Raw genomic sequence first — 20,245 nt, 5'->3', positions numbered from 1 at the left:
GGGAGGGCAGGGAAAGGAGGGGAGGGAAAATAATTGAAAAAAAACCCAAAACAACCCAAAATAGTGACTGACTGTACAATGCAAAAAAATCACAAAGAAAATCTAAGCCTGCCCTGGGCATGAAAATTTCCCCTTGGAATTTCTCCTTAAGGAGAGCTGGGCTGGACCCCAACAGCAGCAGGAGCTGGGCGGACCCTCCCAGGCCTCCCCAAAAAGGGTCCATGCAGCCACCAAGACACCCCCCCCCCCCCCCCCCCCCCCATGGAGCCACCAAGGGGATTCTCCAGCAAGGAAAAAAAAAAAGAAAAAAAAAAAAAACCTGCTGAAAACAACAACAAAAAAAAAGCTGGAAAAAACCCAAATCCCCTGAGATCGCCACTTCCCCGAGTGAAATTAAAAATAAAGGTGAGGGGAGGGAGGTCCCACCAGCCTGGACCACCCCCCCCTCCCCCCGAGGGCACCTGGGGAAGGGGGAAAAACCCTGTGCTCCAGGTGGGAACCTGAGAACGGAGATACCGAGGAGGGTGAGAGGGTTTCGGTATCAGGTTGGATTGTGTCTCACGCAGATGTGGGTGAATTCTTTTTTTTTTTTTTCTTTCTTTTTTTTTTTTTTTTTTTTTTGGGGTGGGGAGAAATAGTGAAAAACAACTGAGATTGTGAGGCTTAAAATAGATCCTCAGGTCCTTCGGCTTCTCCGTGAGCTCCGGAGCGTCCTGCAGCTCCGAGCATCCCCATCCTCTGGATCCTGCTTGTTTTTGGAGGAAATAAGCCCAAAGTGGCTTTAAGCAGTAGTTTTATATAGGAGGAGGAATAAAAATTAGGATTTGTCGGTGGGGGAAGGAGCAGAGCTGGACCCAACCACCGATAAGGAGAGGAGAAAGGAGATTCCAACTTTTTTCCAAGCTCCCATTTTCCCTGATGAAGACTAATATATATCATTTGCATGTTAAAAGTTTGAATTTTTTTTTTGTTTAGAGAATAAAATAGAAGCTATTTACAACAAAATAATCAAAAACAACCTCTTAAAATCCTGCAGAGAGTGGAGTTCCCAAAACAAAGGAGGGAAAAGGATGGAAATGAATAAAATATCTCCCTATTTCCAATTTTTTTTAGGCTTTTTGGTTTTGGTTTTTTTTTTTCCTTTAGAATTCCGGGGGGTTTCGCTAGAGCTCGTGTCAGCAGGCGTCCGTGCGTCTGTCTGGAGGTAACACGAGTTAAAAAATAATAATAATTATAATAATAATAATAATAAATGTACAGTGCAAAGTGTGATGTGAGTGAGGTAAACGGTCCCGGAGCGGCGCAGCCAGACAGCCGGCGGCTCCGGCAAAACCCCCCGGGCTAAAGCTTTTCTGCCTGGAAAAGGAAAATCCAACAACACGAGAACAAGGGCAGAGTCCATCGAGACCCTGATGAGACCCCGGAGAAACCCTGGCAAGACCTCGGGTGAGATGAGACCCCAGTGAGACCCATGACAGATCTCAATGAAACCCTGGGGAGATCCCAGTGAAATCCTGTTGAGACCCCAGAGAGACCCTGGCGAGACCTCGGTGAGCCCTGGTGTGACCCCGTCCCCCCACGGCCGCCGGTGCCACGAGGGGCCCGAGGCTCCGGGGCGTTAAGGCGAAGAGCTGTTGGAGGTAGAGCTGGGGGGCACGGCCAGGCTGGCTGGGGTGGGGGGCACGTTCCCAGTGCTGCCACCTCCGCTCCCCACCCCGCTGCTGCCGCTGCTCCGGCTGCTGCCACCGTTGCCTTTGCTGTAGGCAGAGGAGGAGGAGGAGGAAGAGGAGGAGGAAGGGCCGGGCGTCTGGGCGAACAGCACACCTGGGGAAGAGAGCAAAGCTGAGCTGTAGCCGCTGCGGCCATGCCCCGGAACGAGGCGGAGAGCGGCGGGAGCGGGGCCCAGCGCAGCCCCCACCCATGGCAGTGGGGTTCCCTGGGGAGCCCCTCACCTGTGTAGACGATCCCGTTGATCTCCACGGACATGCTGATGCTGTTGGTGCCGTTGCTGCTGGCGGCAGCGGCGTCCGGGCGGTTTTCTGCCGGGGAGAGCCGCGTTACGGAGCCCGCCGGGGCCGGGAGCTCGGCCGGGGCGGGCGGCCGGGGCCGGCACTGACCTGGCGAACGCGTGCCCTGGCTGTTGATGCGGATGCTCATGGGCAGCTGGGCCGTCATGGCCAGGAGGTTCTGCTGCAGTGCCCGCTGCATCAGCCGCCGCTGCTCGTCTGTCACCAGTGCCAGTTTCTTCTCCGGAGGCTCCCCGGACTCCAGCTTCTCCCGCAGCTGCTCCAGCGCCGCGGCCTGGGCGGCTGCTGCCACCTGCACCGCGGCCGCCTGCGCGGCCACCACGGGGTGCCCGGCCAGTGAGACCGGGAGCCGACTGGGCATGGAGATGGGGATGGGAGAGTCCTCCTCTGTCGGGGGAGCAGGTGTCAGGGATAGGGGCACATGGGTAGGTGGGTGCCACCACCCCAGGGTGTCCCCGGCCCTGGCACAACAGTCTGGTGCCCTGCTGTCCCTCCCAAGGTCAGAGATGGATTATTGGAATCAGGGTCCCAGGGCTGAGCCCACGAGCCCGAGGAGGGGAGAGGAGCATCACCCCTCTGCGCACTTCCCCCAGCTCTCCCTGTTATTCCCAGGGCCAGGACCCCATGGCAGCCAGACCCCACAGCAGCCAAACCCTGGAACAGGCAGACCCCAGAACAATCACTACCTTTCTTGATCTTCTGGCCTGGCGTGATGGCCCCGCCGTTGGTGGCAGATGCCAGCCCCAGCGCTGGCACTGGCAGCTTGGGTGACGAGAGGAGGCCGTGGGTGCTGCCGGGCGAGTAGGCAAAGAGGGAGCTGCCAAAGCCCTGCCGCCGGCCCTCCCGCCGGTTGCTGTCGATGGCTGCCTGCAGCTCGTTGGGGTTGCTCAGCCCACGCTTCTCACACTCGTAGGGGTACAGGTACTTCATGTACCTGCAGCCAGATGGGACACGGAGGGGGGGAGAAGGTGAGGGTGACACAGTGGTTGGGCACCCCTTCCCGTGTGCCACCCCACTGCTCCCTCCCCACTGCTCCCACACAGGGCTGTGCTGAGCCCCTGTCCCCTGCACAGGGCAGAGGGACCCCCAAGGAACTGCCCCTCTCCCCTCCCCTCCCCTCCGAGCCCCCGCTCACTGGGTGCGCAGGGTGAAGGCCGCGCTGGTGATGGAGGTGGGCAGGCTCAGCCCCTTGGTGATCTCCCGCCACAGCTTCTTGTTGATGACCTCCACCAGACCCCCCTTCTCGGTCACCAGCGTGTACAGCATGTACAGGTCCAGCACCTGCTTGGCCATGATGGGGATCCGGTTCACGGGGGTCCCTGGGGAGCGGTGGGAGGAGAGAGCAGGTCTGGGGTGCTGCCTTCTTACCCGAAGTGGGGGCGTGGCTGCCCAGACCCCTGCGGGGCAGTGGAGGGGCTGGGGGGATCCTGCTCCTCCCTCCCCTTCCACCATCCCCTTCTTTCCCCCGCAGGCCCTCCCACCGAGATCAGCCCCAACAAAGGAAACAGAAACTCGCACTTTCCAGCCACAGCCCCATCGTGGCCGAGCCGGTTCCTCGGGCTGAGCCGGCACCCAGCAACATGAGTTATTTATAACGGGGGTGGAACAATCCGGCTGTGAGGGTCTCCTATGAGTCAGGGGGTTCATCCCTCCAGCATGAGGAGGGGGCTGGCTGCACCTGTTCCCTCATCGGGGTCCTTCCCCTCCCAGCCTTGCAGTGAGGGGGCTCTGAGGGCCCCAGTGCAGCAACCCCAGGGGATGCAGGTGGGGGGGACCACAGGTGACATAACCAGGTTAAGACCCCAGGATACACAGCCAGGGGATGGGACAGAGCCAGGGGAACCCTGCCGGATCCAGCCGCAGCTCCAGCCCCCTGTGCAGGCACACGTGCCTTCCCAGGGCTGTCTGACAAAGGGCCAGAGCCAGCCCTGTGTCAGCACTTCCAGCACTGTTTTCCACGCAGGAACCAGACCCTCAAGCAGGAGCACTCTTGGATTTCAGCCCTTCCCACACGGGTTCCCCCACCACCCCGTGTCCTCTCCCCGGGCAGAGAGTGGGCACAACGAGGGTCTTCGCACCCTGCAATAACCCAGGGAGTGGGCAGAGGGGGTGCACAGCCAGGGGTGGTGTGTGGGGAGGGGCTGCAGGTCTGGGTGTGATGGGTGAAGGGAAGGGGGCAAGGGGGGGCCGCAGGCACTGGATCCAGCCCATCAGGTTTGACCCTGCTGTGCTGAGGGGTTAAAGATTAACCAGCAGCTCAGCCGGAGCCCTGACCTCGGGGCACTAATGAGAGGCAAGGAAATGAGCCCTCAGCCTTGGGGGGGGGGGGGGGGGTATGCGGGGGGCGCAAGGTGGGTGTGGTGGAACAGGGTGGGCACAGAGTGGGTATGGGGAAATAGGGTGGGCACGCAGCCAGGGACTCACCTCGCTTCTGCATGAAGCTGAAGAGGTCATCCAGGAACTCCTTCCTCCTAGGGTCACCATCCAGCTCGTACAGCTGTGTAAGAGAGAGATGCTCAGAAACCTTCTTACCCCATGTACCCCCCAACCTGAGACCCCCAGCTTCCGCTGCAGCAACTGTGTTGCTCAAAGGACACCAAATGGCTCAGGGTCCCAGCATGGGTCCAGCAGGTTCCTGCAGCTTGAGCTGACCTTTGCCTGTGCCCCACTGTGCCACTCCCTGCCCTCCTCGCTTGGAGCTCAGCTCTGGGATGCTGGTGCTGGGATCACAGCTGGAGTGGCTCCCAGGCTGCCAACACCGTGCTCAGGCCCGGCTCCTCCTGGGAACGCTGATCCCAGTTATTTTTATCATCCACTCACTGCCTGCTCAGAACAGCAATGCTTCAGCATGGTCCCTCCATGCCTGGGGTGCCGCAGAGAGCCACAGCCAGGAGCCAGTGGTGGGAGCCACTTGTGCCTTGACATAAGCTTGCGTGCCATGGCCCTGCAGGGAAGTGTCCTGCACTGGGGAAGGCAGAGCTGGGCCAGGCTCTGACACGCTGCACCTCAATCACAAGCTCTACTTGGAGCATCTTCAGCCGGGACCCCCCACCCCGCCAGCCCGGCACATTCCTGCCTGATTTATGGCGCAGGATCAGCCGGTTGGAGCGCCCGGCACGCCGGAGGCACACACCACACCACGCCATGCAGCCTCTCCTGAAGCCCAGCGCTGTTCCTGCCTGGAGGCTGGTGGATAATCCCCCTCCCCATCCTGGGAAGGGTGTTGGAGCAAAGGCTGTAGGGGCAGGCGTTGCCCAAACACCCAGAGGGGTGGATGCCACAGCTCCGCTTTCCTCAATGACAACTCTGAACAACTGCCAGTGGGGCCAGGAGGGGCCTATAAATACCCCCCAATAATATGCCAGGCACGCACTGTGGGGCCACCGCTACCGGTCACTGGGCCACCAATGTGCCCGCTCCCTCCATGGCTACGCCCTGTGGCATCATGGCATCATGGGCAGGTGGGCATCATCCTGGCTGTAAGTGAGGGGCTTGAGTCCCCTCCTTCTGCAGCCCTGCAGGGAGGATCCGGATCCCGCAGGGTCGGACTCAACCAGCCGGCACCGATCAAAGGGATCAATGGGGCATCATGATAAGCAGGGCCATAAACCCCCCCCCAGTTCCCCTGGGAAACTTGGCAGGCTCGACCAGCCCCTTGCACACCCCCAGGGCAAGGGCAGGAGCCACCAACACCACCGGCAGAGGCCCTCAAATCCCTTCTCCCACCCTGGCACCCCAGCAAGGGATCTGGTGTGGGAGTGGTATGGGGAGAATGAGCCATGGCACAGCAGCACCGCTGTGATTTTTGGGGCTGAGCTGCACCAGGCTACTTGTGCCAGATGAGGGATGTTGGGCCAGTGCCAACCCAGCCTCCCCCGTTTCCGTGAACAGCTCTGAAAGCCACACACAAAGAAAGGGGTTCCCCAGTGCCCGAACCTGCGGGGTGCGGAGCCATCCTGGGGAAGCGCCAAACACGCTGGTTCATCCACTGCCAAGACCCTTGGGGTCATGATCCACACCCCCCACCCCGCCCCGGCCTCAGTCCCGAGGGGAATGGATGCATTTAAGAGGATGAAAGAAAATTAACCGTCAGCTGAGGAGAGCGTGGCTGGCCAGGACAGGGGGATTAGTGGCTGCTGCAGGCAGCTGCCCCGTGTGCCGGCCTTCCACCAGCCCTGGTGGTCCCATGCCAAGCTCAGCTGGCTGCAGGCACTGTCAGCCTTGTCCAATTGGGATGAAGCCATGGGGGTCCCCAAGGGTGGTGGGCAGAGGGATCCCTGTTCTTGCCCGGTGACCACACAGCCCTGCCAGCACACCCGCCACGGCTGCTGGGCAAACGACGTTGCACAAGCTGCTGCTGACGGTTACCGACGAGACTTCAACAGCTTCACTGCACTTGGCAGCTGCTCACTGACCACTGCAGTGCCAAGCAGAGAGAAACAGATTCCCCTTGGGACCCCCCCAGACCCTGGTTTAGCTCTACGATTGCCAGAAAAACCAACTGCCAGTGATGGGCACCTGCCCAAGGTGCTCATCCGGCAGCACTGTGGTGCGAGGACATGCCCAGCCATGGCCAGGACGTGCTTGGTGTGCACTGTGGTGCGTGACAGAGTGGCATTTGCCGAGCCGCCCTTTTCCTCCCTTACCACTCCTGTTCCCCTTCATCCCCGAGCACAGGCAAGACATGAAGGGGACAGAGATGAGTGACTCCCGGCAGCCCCTCACAGGATTTCCTTGCTTTGACACCATCCACAGACAATGGCAAAGCAGCCAGCACCCTGTGAGCCCCAACGGCAGCACAGGACAGCTGGGACAGCGAGGCTCAGAATGCAAATTGAGGAACAGAAACATTCTGGTTTCGGCAGCATGTGAAACCCAGTGCGCAGCTGAGCTTGGAACAAGCTGGCGGCTGCTGGCAGTGCTGCACCGAAATCAGCAGGTGTTGAGTCGTGTGCCTGCTCGGTGCTGATCCCTGCCCCGTGCCCGTGCCCTGCCTCCTGCTCTCAGCCCTGGTTTCTGCTCAGCTCAAAGCCAGTTCCTCGCAGGGACATGCAGTGTCTCAGTGCTCGGTGCAAAGGTACTGGAGGGCAGGAGCTGCAGGCAAGGCCACCCTGTGCCGCTGAGTCAATACATTTATGTTTCGTAATTAGGGAGGTGGAAACGACTTAATCCATAACGCAGCTGCCTCAGGAATATCCTCTTATCGTGGGGTCCCCACGGCGGGGTGCAGTGCCAGGGGATGCTGTGGCACAGCCACCTCAGCCTGGCTGAGGGGAGCAGGAGATGCCCCCCACCTCCCTGAGAGCCCTCCGGGCTGCAGGATCTGACTCCATGCACCCAGTGTTCCCAGTGCTGACCCACCCCAGGGTGAATGCTTGATGCCAGTGGCACGGCTGGCTCTGGCCAACAGTGTCCGGCCCACCTGGCCACAGTGCAGCCCCCTCGGCCCCGGCCCCCGGCCGGCTGAGGACACGGAGCCAGATGGCTGTTGCCAGCAGATCTATAATTAAGTGGAGGAGGAATTAGGCAGGCGGTGGGCGGGTGGCCCTGACCCCAGCCCAGCGCCCCGGCAGGATGCCGGCCCGGCGTTTGGTGTGGATGACCGGATTAATGTTTCAAACCAGATTACCAGGAAAATCCCAACCCGCTGGCTTTCAAAGGGCGGGCAGGAGGCGGCCCCTTGGCAATGCCAGGAATGCAGGAGAGCCCTTGCCACGGGCCGGGGGTCTGACCTCCCCCCTGAGCTGGGGCAAGGGGGGCAATTACAAGCAGGAGGGGAAGCACCATTTCACAAGGCTCTGGGAATGCCGGGGGTCATGCTGGTGCCAGGCAAATCCCCCTTTTGGCAGGAGTCCCTTGTCTGCCCTATAAGGCAACATGGAGGTGTCCATGTCCCTGCATCTTGCGTCCGAGTTAAAAACACCTCCCCTTCCCCCCCGCTCGGTTCCGGGTTTTCAGGCCTCGGGGATTAATTTTCAAGTTTCTTTTCCATTGCCAGGAAGTGGCAACACTCTCGGTTTTCCTCCTTCTCTCCAAAACCGGTTTGGGACGTGCACACCGTGACGTGAGTCAGGACTGGGGACAGACTCAGGCGCCACCGCAGCAGGGATGGGGGCTGGTGGCAGCCTCCACCTTCCAGCGGTTAAACTCCCCCAAATTCCTGTATTTAAGGAAAAAACACAACGCAGGCAGCGGCGGGGAGAGCTCACCCTGTCTCGGCAGGTAGCAGGACCAGCGGTTACAGGCTGAGGGGCTACTTCTTTTCTTTCCTTCCTTCCTCTGGCAGCCCCCGGGGATGCATCCCTTTGTCCCGCAGACAGCCAAGGGGCCACACCGGGCTGGGGAAGAGCCCACACACACTAACGACTTCTTTAACGAAGAATAAACACATTTTATGGCGCATTTCCCGTCCCACTCCCAGCCCATACACAGCCCCCAGCCTCTGGCACGCCAGGACCCGCAGTGGGATCGGAGAGGGCGCTTATTCAGAAAAAGAAAGTCATTTGTAAAAACCAGAGCCAAGGATTGGCAAGGGCCCCGGGCCACGGCATTTCCGAGGTGCTGGGGACGGGATTTCCTGTAAGGCCATGGCTGACTCAGGGCTGGGGGTGCCCGAGGCCGCAGCCCCTCTCCAGGCACAGCACACCCGGCATGGGGTGAAGGGTTTGCTGGGGCCAATCCCTCCCGGTGAAGGGCAAAAGGGAGCGTCCAGTCCCGGAGCAGATTCCTACGCAGATAAAGCGCCTGGCTTAGGTACAGGTCACCCCTGGCTGTCCCCATCCCTAATCCCCTGCGAGCCCCCCAGTGCACAGCCCCCCGTGAGAAGGGGCTGCTGGGGGCAGGGATGTGTTGTGCCCCCTTCCCCAAAAAATCTCCTCAACACCTTGCTGGTGGGGGATGTGCTGGCGGGAGCCTCGCCCACATGGCCAGGGCCAGCAGTGACTCCACTGACCGGCCCGGCGGGATTCCTGCCGCCGGAGCACGGCTGGGCTGGGGGGCCGCTTCCGCGGGGGCAGCTGGGGAGGGGGCCCGGGAGCTTCCCGTCAGCACCATTGTTCACACCAGTTCCCAGCATTGTCCCCTCTGCAGGGGGACACGGCCCGACCGAAGTGCCTCTTTGTACCAGTGCCTCCTCCTTGGGCCTGGGGACCCGGTGGGCAAAGGATCCATCGGTGCTCCCATGGCTCAGTGACAAACCCAGTCCCATCGGCCAGGGAGTCTGGGGTTCCCCGAGACCACGCGGGTGCCCGGTGCCCACCTCCTCCTCACACAGGCTGGAGGAAGGAGTCATGTGGGGTGATCCTGGGGGTACGCAGGCGGTGTCACGGCACGGCGGGTGTCCCCGAGCGGCGGAGGGGACGCTGAATGGGCGAATTAGTCACCGTTTAACCTCCCTGACCCCCCATTGTCCGTGCGCTGTCGGCTGCCCTCCCCACCACAGCACGGGCCGCTGTGCCGGGCCAGCCAGAAGCTCCCGGGATCCCGGCAGCTCCGGACTGACACCGGCTCCCAGGACTGCTGTTTGTTCCCTTCCCGCAGAGGAGGAAGCGATTCCTGCTGCCGTGGCGTTTCCAATGGCAGTTCGCTGCTGGGCGGCAGCGTGCCAAGCTCTGCCTGCAATAAAAACTGGTTCCGTGTCTGAATGCGGACGTGTGGCACAGGCTGGTGAAGGGTCACGGAGAGGGAACTGGGGTGCTGGGGGTGTTTCCCTGGCCGGGCCAAGCCGCTGGCTGGCTGGGAGCCAGCCCGGCAGAGGCAACTCTCCCGGCCCTTGCTGTGTGCATGCTGGTGCATGCCCTTGACACATGCTTGCTATCACACCGGACCTTGTACAAATATTAATCCAATGGAGTCAGGCGCTGTTGAGAAAGCTCGTCCGAGGAAGGACACCAGGCTAGCTCCTGCCACCAGGCAGACCCAGCGAGGGCAGCCGAGAATGAGCTTGGCAGCACTGAGCTGAGGAAATGTGGCCAGAGCAGCCAACCCAAACTCTTGGGGCACCTGGCGAGCCCCTAACTTGGGCTACCCCTCCTGTGTGACTCCCAAGCCTCCGAGAGTGAAGCCCCTGAGGACTGGAGGGCCAAGACTTTGATTCAGGACCTGACCCGGGTGCGGTGGTGGCAACAGCAAGGCCGGGAAGCCAAGACGGGGGGTTTAAATTCCACCATATGTAAATGATCGTCTTAGAAGGGGATCGCGGTAAGCCCCGGCAGATGAGTCACCGGGGCTTCCACCGCCTGCTGGGATTTGGCTAATTGCAAATCTGTTCCTGAAATGCGAGGTCCTGCACCTCTGCCCTCCGTCAGCACCGCGTTGGGGGTCCCAGGGGTCCCGTGGGACAGCCAGGGTGCAAGGAATGCCTGGGAACCCCACCGTGGAGCCGCTGGAGGAGCTGGAAGGGGTCCAGCAGCCACAGATGGGGTTGACAGGAGCCATCTGTGGGCTGTCAGCCCCAGGAACCATCACCGCTGAACTACTCTAGCACCGCTGAAACCTCACGGTTTCCTCACACTGAGAAGAGGGAGTGGTGGTGGGCACTGTGATGGCACCAGAGTGACAGACCCCCTCCCACTGTGGCACCCAAGCATGTGGCTGTGTCCTAGGTGCTGTAATCTCCAAAATCAGGCACTGGTGCCCAAGCTGGAGGCTCCACTGGATGTGGGAAGGTGGGGAAATGGAAGCAGGAGGTGAAGCCCTTTGCTGAAGGGGTTTAGGGCTGGTACCTGCTTGGGTGCTCCCACTACCACCTGTAGCAAGGCGAGACCCTGAGCCAGCTGCTGTGGGGGGACAGGGAAGCCCTTTCCCAAAGGACTGTTGCCACAGAAGTGACATGGCCATACACTCCCCGTGGGAAGCATGGGGAGCAGGGGATTCTCCTCAGGGGTGAGCCCTGGCCGCAGGGTGGATTATCCCAAGCTCCAGCCAGAGCGGGAACCCAGGCACAGGCAGATTAAGTGACCAATAAGAAGGGTCAGGGAACAGGTCAGGAGCTGCACCCTGAGCCCCCAGTGTAGTTGCCCCAGGGGCTCAGAGCAAGGGGCCCCCCTGGCCCCCGATTGCAGCACGTCCGGCTGGGCCCTGGGACCAGCTGCCATTTCTCCTGCGGTTTGGGCCAGAAATAGGGTGATGGAGCAACGCTGCCCTTGCCCAATGCTGCAGTGGGGGTGGGGGGCTCTGCTGACAAAGGCCCCACTCCCTGCGCTGCTCTCTTATTTTTTTTTTTTTTTTCCCCATTTTAAATAAACCCTGTTAGTTCAGCTGTGCCGAGAGGGGAGGCGGCCGCCACCTCCGCAGCCCTTGAGTCAGCCCAGGGGGCTGGATGGTGGAGGGAACAGGGCTCTGGGTGGGGGGAGGCAGGAGTGGGGGAAAATGAGGATCTGGGACAGTCCAGGCATGGGGGAAATGGGGCTTTTGGGGGACACAAGGAGGTGATGACCAGGCTGTGGGGAGCAAGCCCAGCTTGTGTTGGGGGCACACTGGTCCAGCTGGGTGAAGGCACTGGGCACCTGGAACATGATGGATGTGTGTGTCCCCTGCTCCTCAGCCTCATTAATCATCCTGGGTCTTGGTTGGAGAAATGTTTTTACGGGTGCCCAGATGCCGGGACCAGCACCTGTGTGCACCCAGGTGTCTGGATGGGGGAGGCACTCAGCAGCTAAGCTGCTCTCGAGAAGTCCCTGACCTCTGGCCAGGGATCTGGTGGGATTACAGCCCCAGGAATGCTCCCTGAGCACTATGAGCCAATTACTGTGCCAGATCCCCGGCTGAGAGCACCCCTTGGCAGGCTGGGCAGTGGTGCAGGGTGAGAGGGGCTGAGTGGGGAGGACGCAGTCCTTTCCTCAGGAGGGGTCCACTGGTGACTCCCCCACTGCCCCCAAAGTCCTGTCCTGCTCAGGTCCCCTCTCGCCTGCGTTATCTGCTGCTGGCCTGGCAAGGCACCACAATCACCTCCCCAGCACAGCAGCGCCCAACTGGGGGCCCCAGGGCACTCCCCCTTATCTGGGAGCCAAACTGCCTCTGGTTGGGGGGCAGTGGCCCCCAGCCGTGTGATGACACTCAGGTCCCCCTTCCCTGCACAGGGGCCCCCTCACCCTCCCCGGGGGCGGCTCATCCGCTCGGCTGGCTAATGCAATAAAGCTCTAATCAATATTTTAAAGAAAGTAAATGGACCCTCCTGCCCTCGTTAAGAGGCCACAGGGCCCCTGCTCAGGCCCCACGCCCCCAGCTGGCTTTGAAGAGGAGAATAATCCACGGGAGAAAGGGGTTCAGAGGGGATCCCCCACGCCTTAACCAGCTCCTGGGAATTCAGAGGAAGTATGGGCTCTCTGCCCCTCCAGAGCCTACTGGAAAATCCCAGCTCTACCAGCCATGTGCACAGGGCTGGTCCGGGTGGAGGGGGGGTCCGGTTTCACCCACCCCCGCAGCCCTGCCGAGGTCACCGAGTTGCTTTCGGTTTATTTTTCCCCCACCACTGCACTTTGAAACGTCGTATCTCGGGGTGCGCTGCACCGCGAGAGATAAGGGCTGAGGTTTTTACGCCCGTGTGCCACCAGCACAGCTCAGATGTCCCCAGCACAAGAAACCTCTTGACCCACTAAAGCACCAGCACCCCCCAAAACCCCACCATCTGGCACAACCTCCCACTGGAACTGTGGTTTTAAATCCTTCCTGGAGCAGAAACGGGGTGGGGGGGGGGGGGTGTTAAACATCAGCCTAAAGCAGCCAGTGCAGGACATCCCAAAAGGGAGCACCCAAAGTGGAGAACCCCAGAGGGAGAGTGGTGGCTGCTGCAGCCAGATGAACACATGGAGATGGATTCCTCGAGCTCCTGTGATGTCAGGCAGGGTACCAGTGTGCAGGGTGCCCGTGCCTGAGGGAGCACCAGCAGGACAGGAAACTCCAACTCCAGGGTCTGCCAATGCACCAGGGACTCCCACTCCCAGTGTAAGCGGGGAGCAGTAATAGCAATAATGAAACAGAAAGATCAGAGGGGGGATCTTGGGGGGCAGCAGCAGAGTCCCCACAATGCCGGGGTACAGAACTCAGAGCAGTTTTACCCTCAGCAACCCCTTGCTGGCAGGAGCTTGCTGGATTTTTAGCCATTTCCCATGGGGAGCCTCCTCCCACCCAGAAAACGTCCCCTTTCCCCCCCTACCCTGATGCCCTCGGCAACCACTGCCCCCAAATTCCCCGTTGTGCTGGGGGCTCCTTTGTTCTGCTGCCCGCGCCGGCAGCGCCCGGGTCAGGCTGAGCTGACCTCTGCCTGTGCAGTAGCCGTCCCTGGGGACGGGGAGGTGCCACGCGCCGGCTCCCTAACCTCCCTCACCTCCATAACTCTTCCTCACGCCCTCCCCTTCCTCCTCCCTTGAACTGGGCCCCCTCCTCCTCCCTCCGCCCCCCCACAGCTCAGCCGAGCACCAGTTCACAGGAATCTGTCCCAGATGGGTCAATAAAACCTGGTAGTGGAGGATGGGGGCAAGCCCCCGGCTGCCACAGTTTGGGTGTGGAGACAGGCACTGGGGCTTGGATGGTGACACTGCCCAGTGAGGACAGTTTTCTCAAGCACAGAGAGCCACGGGCCAAGTATGCCAGCGGCACCAGCACAACCAGAGCTGAATCCGAACTGGATCAGAACTCACAGCACGGAGAGCTGGACAGATGGGGGGGGAAGCATTAGGGCTGGTGGGAGAACAGGGGTGCTGCCAGTGCTGAGGAGTTCTTTGGCAAAAATAAAAAGGGACCCCAAAAGAGCGCATTCCGCACAGAACAGGCAGGCAGAACACTGTCATAGCCACGCACAGCACCACATCCCTGCTGGCTCACCCAAGCAGGGATCCTGCTGTGGTCCAGCATTCTGGGTTCCCCCTAAGGCGCCTCCTCCCCAGCGAGGAGCGGGGATGGGGTACGGCATCCCCTGCCCTGTGCTGCCCTCGCTGTTTACATTCCTGCTGCTCCTTCCCAGGCCGCGCCAGCTGGGCTGGGATGGAGCCCGGCGGCACGCGCTGGAGGCCAGCCAGGAGGAGCTCCCGGCCAGCACCGGCTGCGCCAGCAACCCCCTGGCCCCGGTCCAGGGGCCGCGATCCAAGCGCGGTCGCTCCGGCTGACGTGCTGGGGAAAGCCTCTCCAGGCCCTGCGTGTCACCTCCGCTCCTCCGCCCACAGAGGCTTTCCAACCCCCTCCGGCTGCTTCCACAATTCACCACCGAGCCTGGCTCTTCCCAGTGACCCCAGGAAGCAACATGGAGGGAGAGGGGGTGCTCAGGTAGAGGAGTCACAGCCTGGGGGGAAGGGGAAGTGCTGGGAATGGGGCTAGTGTTCCCAAGTGCTGTGGCTGTGATAGGGGACCTGGCAGAAGCTACGGCGTGGACCACAGCACTGACATGCTGACAAACAGGAAGATCAGAGCTGCGGTATTGAAAAGCCTTTTCACAGCTATGAGTTCACGGCCCTGGCCCCTCGCTCCCCGGCGGCAGGAAGCACAAGAGAGAGAAACCACAAGAGAAGGTGGCTTGGGTGCAGCGGCACGAGGGATGCACAGGGCAGTAGCATCCCTCCATCACCACAGCTGGACAAGAGCATCCCTCCATCACCACAGCCAGCCAGTGCCAGGAAGATGGCCACATGCTACGTGCCTGCTAGTGCTCCCTCTGCCAGCCCTGTTCTAAACCTGCCCATATCCATGTGCCAGCAGATCCTGGCAAGCCCCTTCCCTGATTTTGGAAGGGATGAGACAGTCTCCTGAAGGTAAGGGGCAGAGGTGGTTGCATCCCTCCTGAAAGGCCACCCTGCCCAGGCTGCTCCATCTGGGTCCCATCTGCTGCTGCTGGTCCTGCCCCTTCCCCCAGCCCCAAACTCCAGTGTATTTAAACACACATCAAAGGTGCCGGGCAGCCTGCAGGGAGCCCTGTCTGCAGCACATTTTCCTCTATCAGCGAGAGCAGAGTGCAGCCAGCTCTGGCGCTGGGTAGAGTGGGAACATACGGGCCTCGTTGCCTGGGAAAGGCAATGAAACAGGGAGCCAGGTGCTTTTTCCCTGGTTTCACTCTTTCATGGCATTTTGGCAGAGACAGGGGGGGCAGCTCTGCCCCCAGCAAGCATCCATGGGGCCTGAGTTGTCCTGCCAGGCATCACCTCTGTAGTGACGGTGATGGGAGACACACAGGGTCCCATGGAAAGTGGCTTGGCGAGAGCGGAGAAGAGGAAAACCAAGAGACCCATCAGATTTGCAAGTTTGGGGTGACTTTTTTCATAATTTTCAGCAAGAATCCTCCCAGATCCCTGCAGCAAACCCAGTCGTACTGTCTGCCTCTGCCAGAACAACCTGGACACAGGATCCACTCAAAGTCACCCAACCAGAGAGGGGGAGAAACCGAGCCCAGCAGTAAAACCCCGGAGAAATCCCACGCATTCCTAATGACAACAGCAGCTGGATCTGAGAAGAACACTGCTGGAGGAGGCACTGCCGGAGGCATCTCCCCACACTCGCGAGGACACACGGGTGTGCAGGAGCAGGGAGAGGGATGGCACGGCAGGGACACGCGTGTCTCAGGGGCCACATACCTGCTTGAACTGCTCCTCGTAGGTCCAGTCGCCGTGGTCAGGCGCCGGTGGTGGGGGCTGAGCGTGGCCCAGGCTGGGGGGTAGCCGCTCCTGTCCCCCTGGCAGCCGTGGTGGCTCCCCCCGGTAGTGCTGGGGTGCTGGGGGTTTGCGGAGCAGCAGGGATCCCGCACCCGCCCGCACTGCCTCTGCTGAGCTCAGCCCTTCCTCTCCCATGTCTTCTTCTTCCTCGTAGTCTTCCTCTTCCTCCTCCTCTTCTTCTTCCTCTTCCTCCTCACCCAGGTCCTCTTCAAAGTCATCTTCATCCCATTTGCCCTTTCTGGAACAGGGGGGAGAGGAGAGGTTTGGTCCCACGCTGGCTCCCAAGGCCCATCCCTCTCTCCTGCCCACCCCACAGACCCTTCCCAGCTGCGACACTGGGACCACCCACCCAGCACACAGTAGAGTCCGGTACAGCCCATTGGCAGAGGCAGCTCTGCGGGGCACGGCTGGCCCCCAGCATCCCAGGAGCAGCTCCATCACAGAGCTCTGCCAGATGGCTCCTGGCCTGGCCCTGCCCTGTGAGGATACACGCTGGAGGCAGCCAAGGGTCCTGCATAATTTAACACCAGACCAGGGTCCTCTGTCATGGCCCCACATGGATGCTGGGCAGAGATGGGATGTCGTGCCAACCCAGTATAAGGAATCACAGCCAAAGAGCTGAGCTGCTGCTCTCAGCACCTCCTACTCTGAAATATCCCAACAGCTCTAATCCACTACCTTCCCCAAGCCACGGGATCCCCACAGCCTCCCCAGCACGCTGTGCCCAAACCCACCAGGGTTTGTGCCACTTCTCCGCCCCTTCCCCAAACCCATGAGAACTGCCCAAAAACACTCACAAGTCCTCCTCTTCCTCGGAGCCCATCTCCTGCTGGTACCCGCCGCCATCTTCCTCCTCCTCACCGCGCTCCTCCTCTTCCTCCTCCTCAGAGGCCTGGCTCTCGTCCGACAGCCCCGGGCTGGGCGAGTGGCTGAGGCCGGCGGCAGCCGCCCGCATGGCAGCCAGGGCGGCCATCTGTGCCCGCTGGATGTGCGCACTCTCAGGCTCCGCTCCCTCCTCCGAGGGGGCCGGGGCTGGATCCTGCCCGCGGCCCCGGGCCGGGGTGCTGGCAGGGGGCTGCGAGGGCTGTGCCGGGGGGGACATGGAGCACGGTGGCTGCTGCTCCTGCTGCCGCGCTTCCAGCGCCTGCTGCAGCCGCGCGCGCTGCTGCCGCTGCAGGTTCTCCATCACCGCCTGCAGCTTCATGGCTCTGCCGGCGGGCGGGGGGTCCCCGGGAGGGCGGGGGGTGATGCACCCAGGGGGCAGCGCCCGGGGGGCAGCGCCCGGCAGGCTGCCGCGCTCCAGCGGGGCTGGCGGCCAAAGCTGGGCAGTGCCGGGGGAGGGGGCAGCCCTGGAAGGGGCTGCCGGGGGGTGAGGGCAGTGCCGTCGGGGTGTCAGGGCAGGAACTGACACCGGGTCAGGAAAGAAGGACGTGCCCTGTGACCTCTCTCGGGCCTGGCCCAATGTTTCCTTGGCTTGAGGGCTACGCCGTGTCGCAGGCTCAATGCTGCCCGTTGGGATTGGGGTGCTGCTGTTGTCGGTGGGGAGTGTCCCAGGCAGGCTCCAAAACTCCTCCTCAGGCTCAGCAGGCAGCAGCTGCAGCACGGTGCATCACCCCTTCCCTTGCAGACCTGGCACTTTCTGGTACCTCAAGGTTCCCTGCTCACGGCTGGTATCCCTAATCCTCAGCCGGGTCGGTGTCCGGCAGGCGTCGGTGCAAACCTGTGGGAGAAGTAGAGTAGAAAGTCAGGGGAGCTCTGGGCAGGAGCTGGCGAGCAGGAAGGAGTTAAAGACAGCGCAGGAGCCTCATTAATCTCGAGCTAATGAGATAGGGCGGCTGGGCCTGCTGCTGGAGGGGGAAGGGGCCTGCCGGACCTGATAGCCCTGCCCGGCCCTGAAGGCAGTGGATACCGGTGGACCCGTGCCTGCAGATAACAGGCACTGGGGAGACATGTCCACCGGGTCCCCACAAGGGACAAGGCACATCCCCACCGGGGACATACAGCATGGGGAGCACAGGGGTCGTCGTGATGGCGCCGGGGAACGGTCAGCACTGGGGTCTACATTGCACAGACCCCAAAGCACCCCGGGGCAGATCCCAGGAGATAGACAGGCAGAGCCTTAAAACCCTGGCAAACAGGCTCCGCCAACCGCCCCCAGAGCCCCCTTGCTTCGCCTTCCCTGGGGGCCCTCTGTATAAACGTGAAGCTGCAAGCATCTCATCTTTGCTTTGCCTTCTGAAAAACACTGAGGAGATCAGGACATTACAGCTGGGCCCTGCAGAACCCCCACGACCCAGCACCCTCGTCTGGACCCCTTCTAGCACTGAGCTCCCAAGCCCTGGTGCGGCCAGCAGCCCCCTGGCCAGCCGGTTCTCAGTTGTGACCTCGCCTGTGCAGAGGGCAGGGAAGGAGCTCACCATAGCACCACGGCCGTGCCGTGTACGGGCAAACCCCGTTTCAGCTGCCCGGGGGCCCGTGCAGCACACACACACCAGGACCCTCACAGGGACTGACCATGGGGCCGGACCCAGGGGCTGCGGGGCCAGGACAGCCGGCAGAGCGCAGGGGCTGGCAGCTACGCCACGATCCCGAGCATTCTGGAAAGAGGAACCTGCTGCCAGTGTGGGCCGGGGCCGCGGACGATCGGGGGGGAGCCGCTTCCCCCACGCCTCGCCGCGGCAAGCGGCTGCATCCGCTCCCGGCCCCGCCGGGTTCGGCTCATGGTATGGACGGACACATCGCCACCGCCACCACCTCCACCGCGAGCCAGCAGAGGCGCGGCACAAGTCGGCCAGCACTGCCCATGCCTCAGTTTCTTCCTCTCTTCTACTCTGATCATCGCCGTCTCGCCCCCACGGAGGAAAGGTCGCGGCAGGGACATTCCCCGCCCCGGAGCAGCCGCTCGCTCATCAGCCGTGGCCGAGCTCCTGCCCTGCACCGCACCTGAACCCCGTCCCCTGCGCCATCCACGAGCGAACCGGAGCGAGACCGACCCGGGCACGTGCTCCTCGCCGCCGCTGTGGCTCTGCCTGGCCACGACTCCCCGAGTGACTCGGTGCCAGCACCGGGTGTAGAGCTCCCTCCTCGAGCACCGCGGGCCGTGGCCGCGCCGGAGCCACGCTGCTACTTCTCCACAGGGAAGCCGGAGAGGTGAGGCCACAGCCAGGGCCCCGTGGCACCCCAGCCCGGCGGCCACGGTGACCTTGAGCCGTGCCCCTTTGTCCCTCCGGCTGCTCGGGGCCACGGGGCCCGGTGCGTCCCCGCCGTGGGGCGGTGACGGGGGTCCCGCGAGAGATTCGGGGCGGCGTCACCCGGGGCAGGTGCTCGGGAGCGACAGCGGCTAAAAATAGGCAGCGGGGGTGTGACGGACGGGCCTTTGTGCCACCGACACGGGGGTTGGTGTGGCCGCAGCCGGACACCCCCAGGCTGGCTCCCGGCACTGCCGGGAAGGGCTCCGGGGGTGTCGTGAAAGCTGAATGAGGAAGAGGAGAAGGACAGCAGGCCGGGCCTGGTGGGTGCCGTCCTCGGGGACGGACGGGGCTGGGGCGGACAGGCGTCCCGTCCCCGAAACTGAGCCCGGCCCCGCTCCCGGCGGCACGTGGCACCGGCGGCCCTTAGAAGGACCGGGCACTGAGGCGGCGGGGCCCAAATGGGCCCTGGTCTTACGAAGAGGGAGAAACGGCCACCCCCGACATGGAGAGGCGAGCCTAGGTCGGCCCGGCCTGGCTCCTCCGCCGTCCGGACCCCGGGAGACCGCGGACCTGGGGTGGGGGGGCACAGGGCGGGGCCACGGGGCTGTGCCCGGCCCGGACAGCAGCGCTCGGGGAGAACGGAGACTCAAGGCCGGGAACGGCCACGGGGGGGGAACCCCAGCCCCGCGTGGGGGAGGTGGCCGGTAACCGGCCGCGGGGGGAGGGGGAGGGGGTCGCACTCCCGCCCAGCACCGGCAGCGGAGGGCCCAGCCCACCTCGGAGAGGCGGCCGGTGCTGGGCTCCGGTCCCCGGCTCCAGTCCCACCCAACCCCCGCCTCCCGGTCCCGGCCGCAGCTAGGGTCCCGTTCTCGGTGCCGATCCCATCCGCAGGACTGGTGCGGCGGCACGTCCCCCTTACCCGGTGCAGGCCGTGCGCCGCGAAGCCGCATAGCAGCCGCGGCCGCCCGGGGTCGGGCTCGGCGGGGCCGGTGCGCGCGGGGCCCGCGGCGCTGCTCTCCCCGCGGGCGGGCGGGCGGCGGGCGGGCGGTGGGACCTGGCCCCGCCCCTCGCCGCCCCGCCCCGCGCCACCATTGGCCCGTCGCGCCCGTCGCATCACGCCCCCCTCCGTCCCGCGTTGTTATTGGCTCGTCGCTCCCGGAAGGCCCCGCCCCCCGCCGCCATTGGTCGGCATGCAAATGTTGCGCGCCGCGGGGCCGGGCGGGGGTGTGGCCGCAGCGCCGCCTCGCGGACGGGCGGGGGAACGGCGCCGTGCAGGGCGCGGGCTCCGGTAGAGCCGTGGAGGGGCGGGGGCGGTTAACGGGGGGCAACGGGGGGTTTAACGGGGATTAACGAAAGTTAATGGAGCTTTAACGGGGGTTAACTGGAGGTT

At 62.7% G+C, this 20,245-nt stretch overlaps 1 protein-coding gene across 2 annotated transcripts; it reads right to left on the bottom strand.

Moving 5' to 3' along the window:
* Positions 1–269: 269 nt before the first annotated feature.
* On the bottom strand, positions 270–19,894 carry ARID3A (AT-rich interaction domain 3A). 2 transcript variants are annotated; one of them, XM_062510307.1, is made up of 9 exons: positions 19,775–19,894; positions 16,462–17,384; positions 15,587–15,902; positions 4,452–4,524; positions 3,163–3,346; positions 2,714–2,961; positions 2,118–2,414; positions 1,953–2,039; positions 270–1,824 (listed from the first exon to the last, which is right to left on the bottom strand). In XM_062510307.1, the coding sequence occupies exons 2-9, from the start codon at positions 16,866–16,868 to the stop codon at positions 1,619–1,621; spliced, it is 1,818 nt and encodes a 605-aa protein (XP_062366291.1). In that variant the 5' UTR covers positions 16,869–17,384; positions 19,775–19,894; the 3' UTR covers positions 270–1,618. The 2 variants fall into 2 exon arrangements, with proteins under 2 accessions (XP_062366291.1, XP_062366290.1); XM_062510306.1 differs by having other exon boundaries at positions 1,953–2,414.
* Between the last annotated feature and the right edge of the window lie 351 nt (positions 19,895–20,245).

Source organism: Cinclus cinclus, chromosome 28 (genome assembly GCF_963662255.1).
Source record: "Cinclus cinclus chromosome 28, bCinCin1.1, whole genome shotgun sequence".
NCBI lineage: Eukaryota > Metazoa > Chordata > Aves > Passeriformes > Cinclidae > Cinclus > Cinclus cinclus.
Note: the sequence above shows the minus strand (reverse complement) of the source record. Positions and strands in the feature narration are given on the sequence as shown.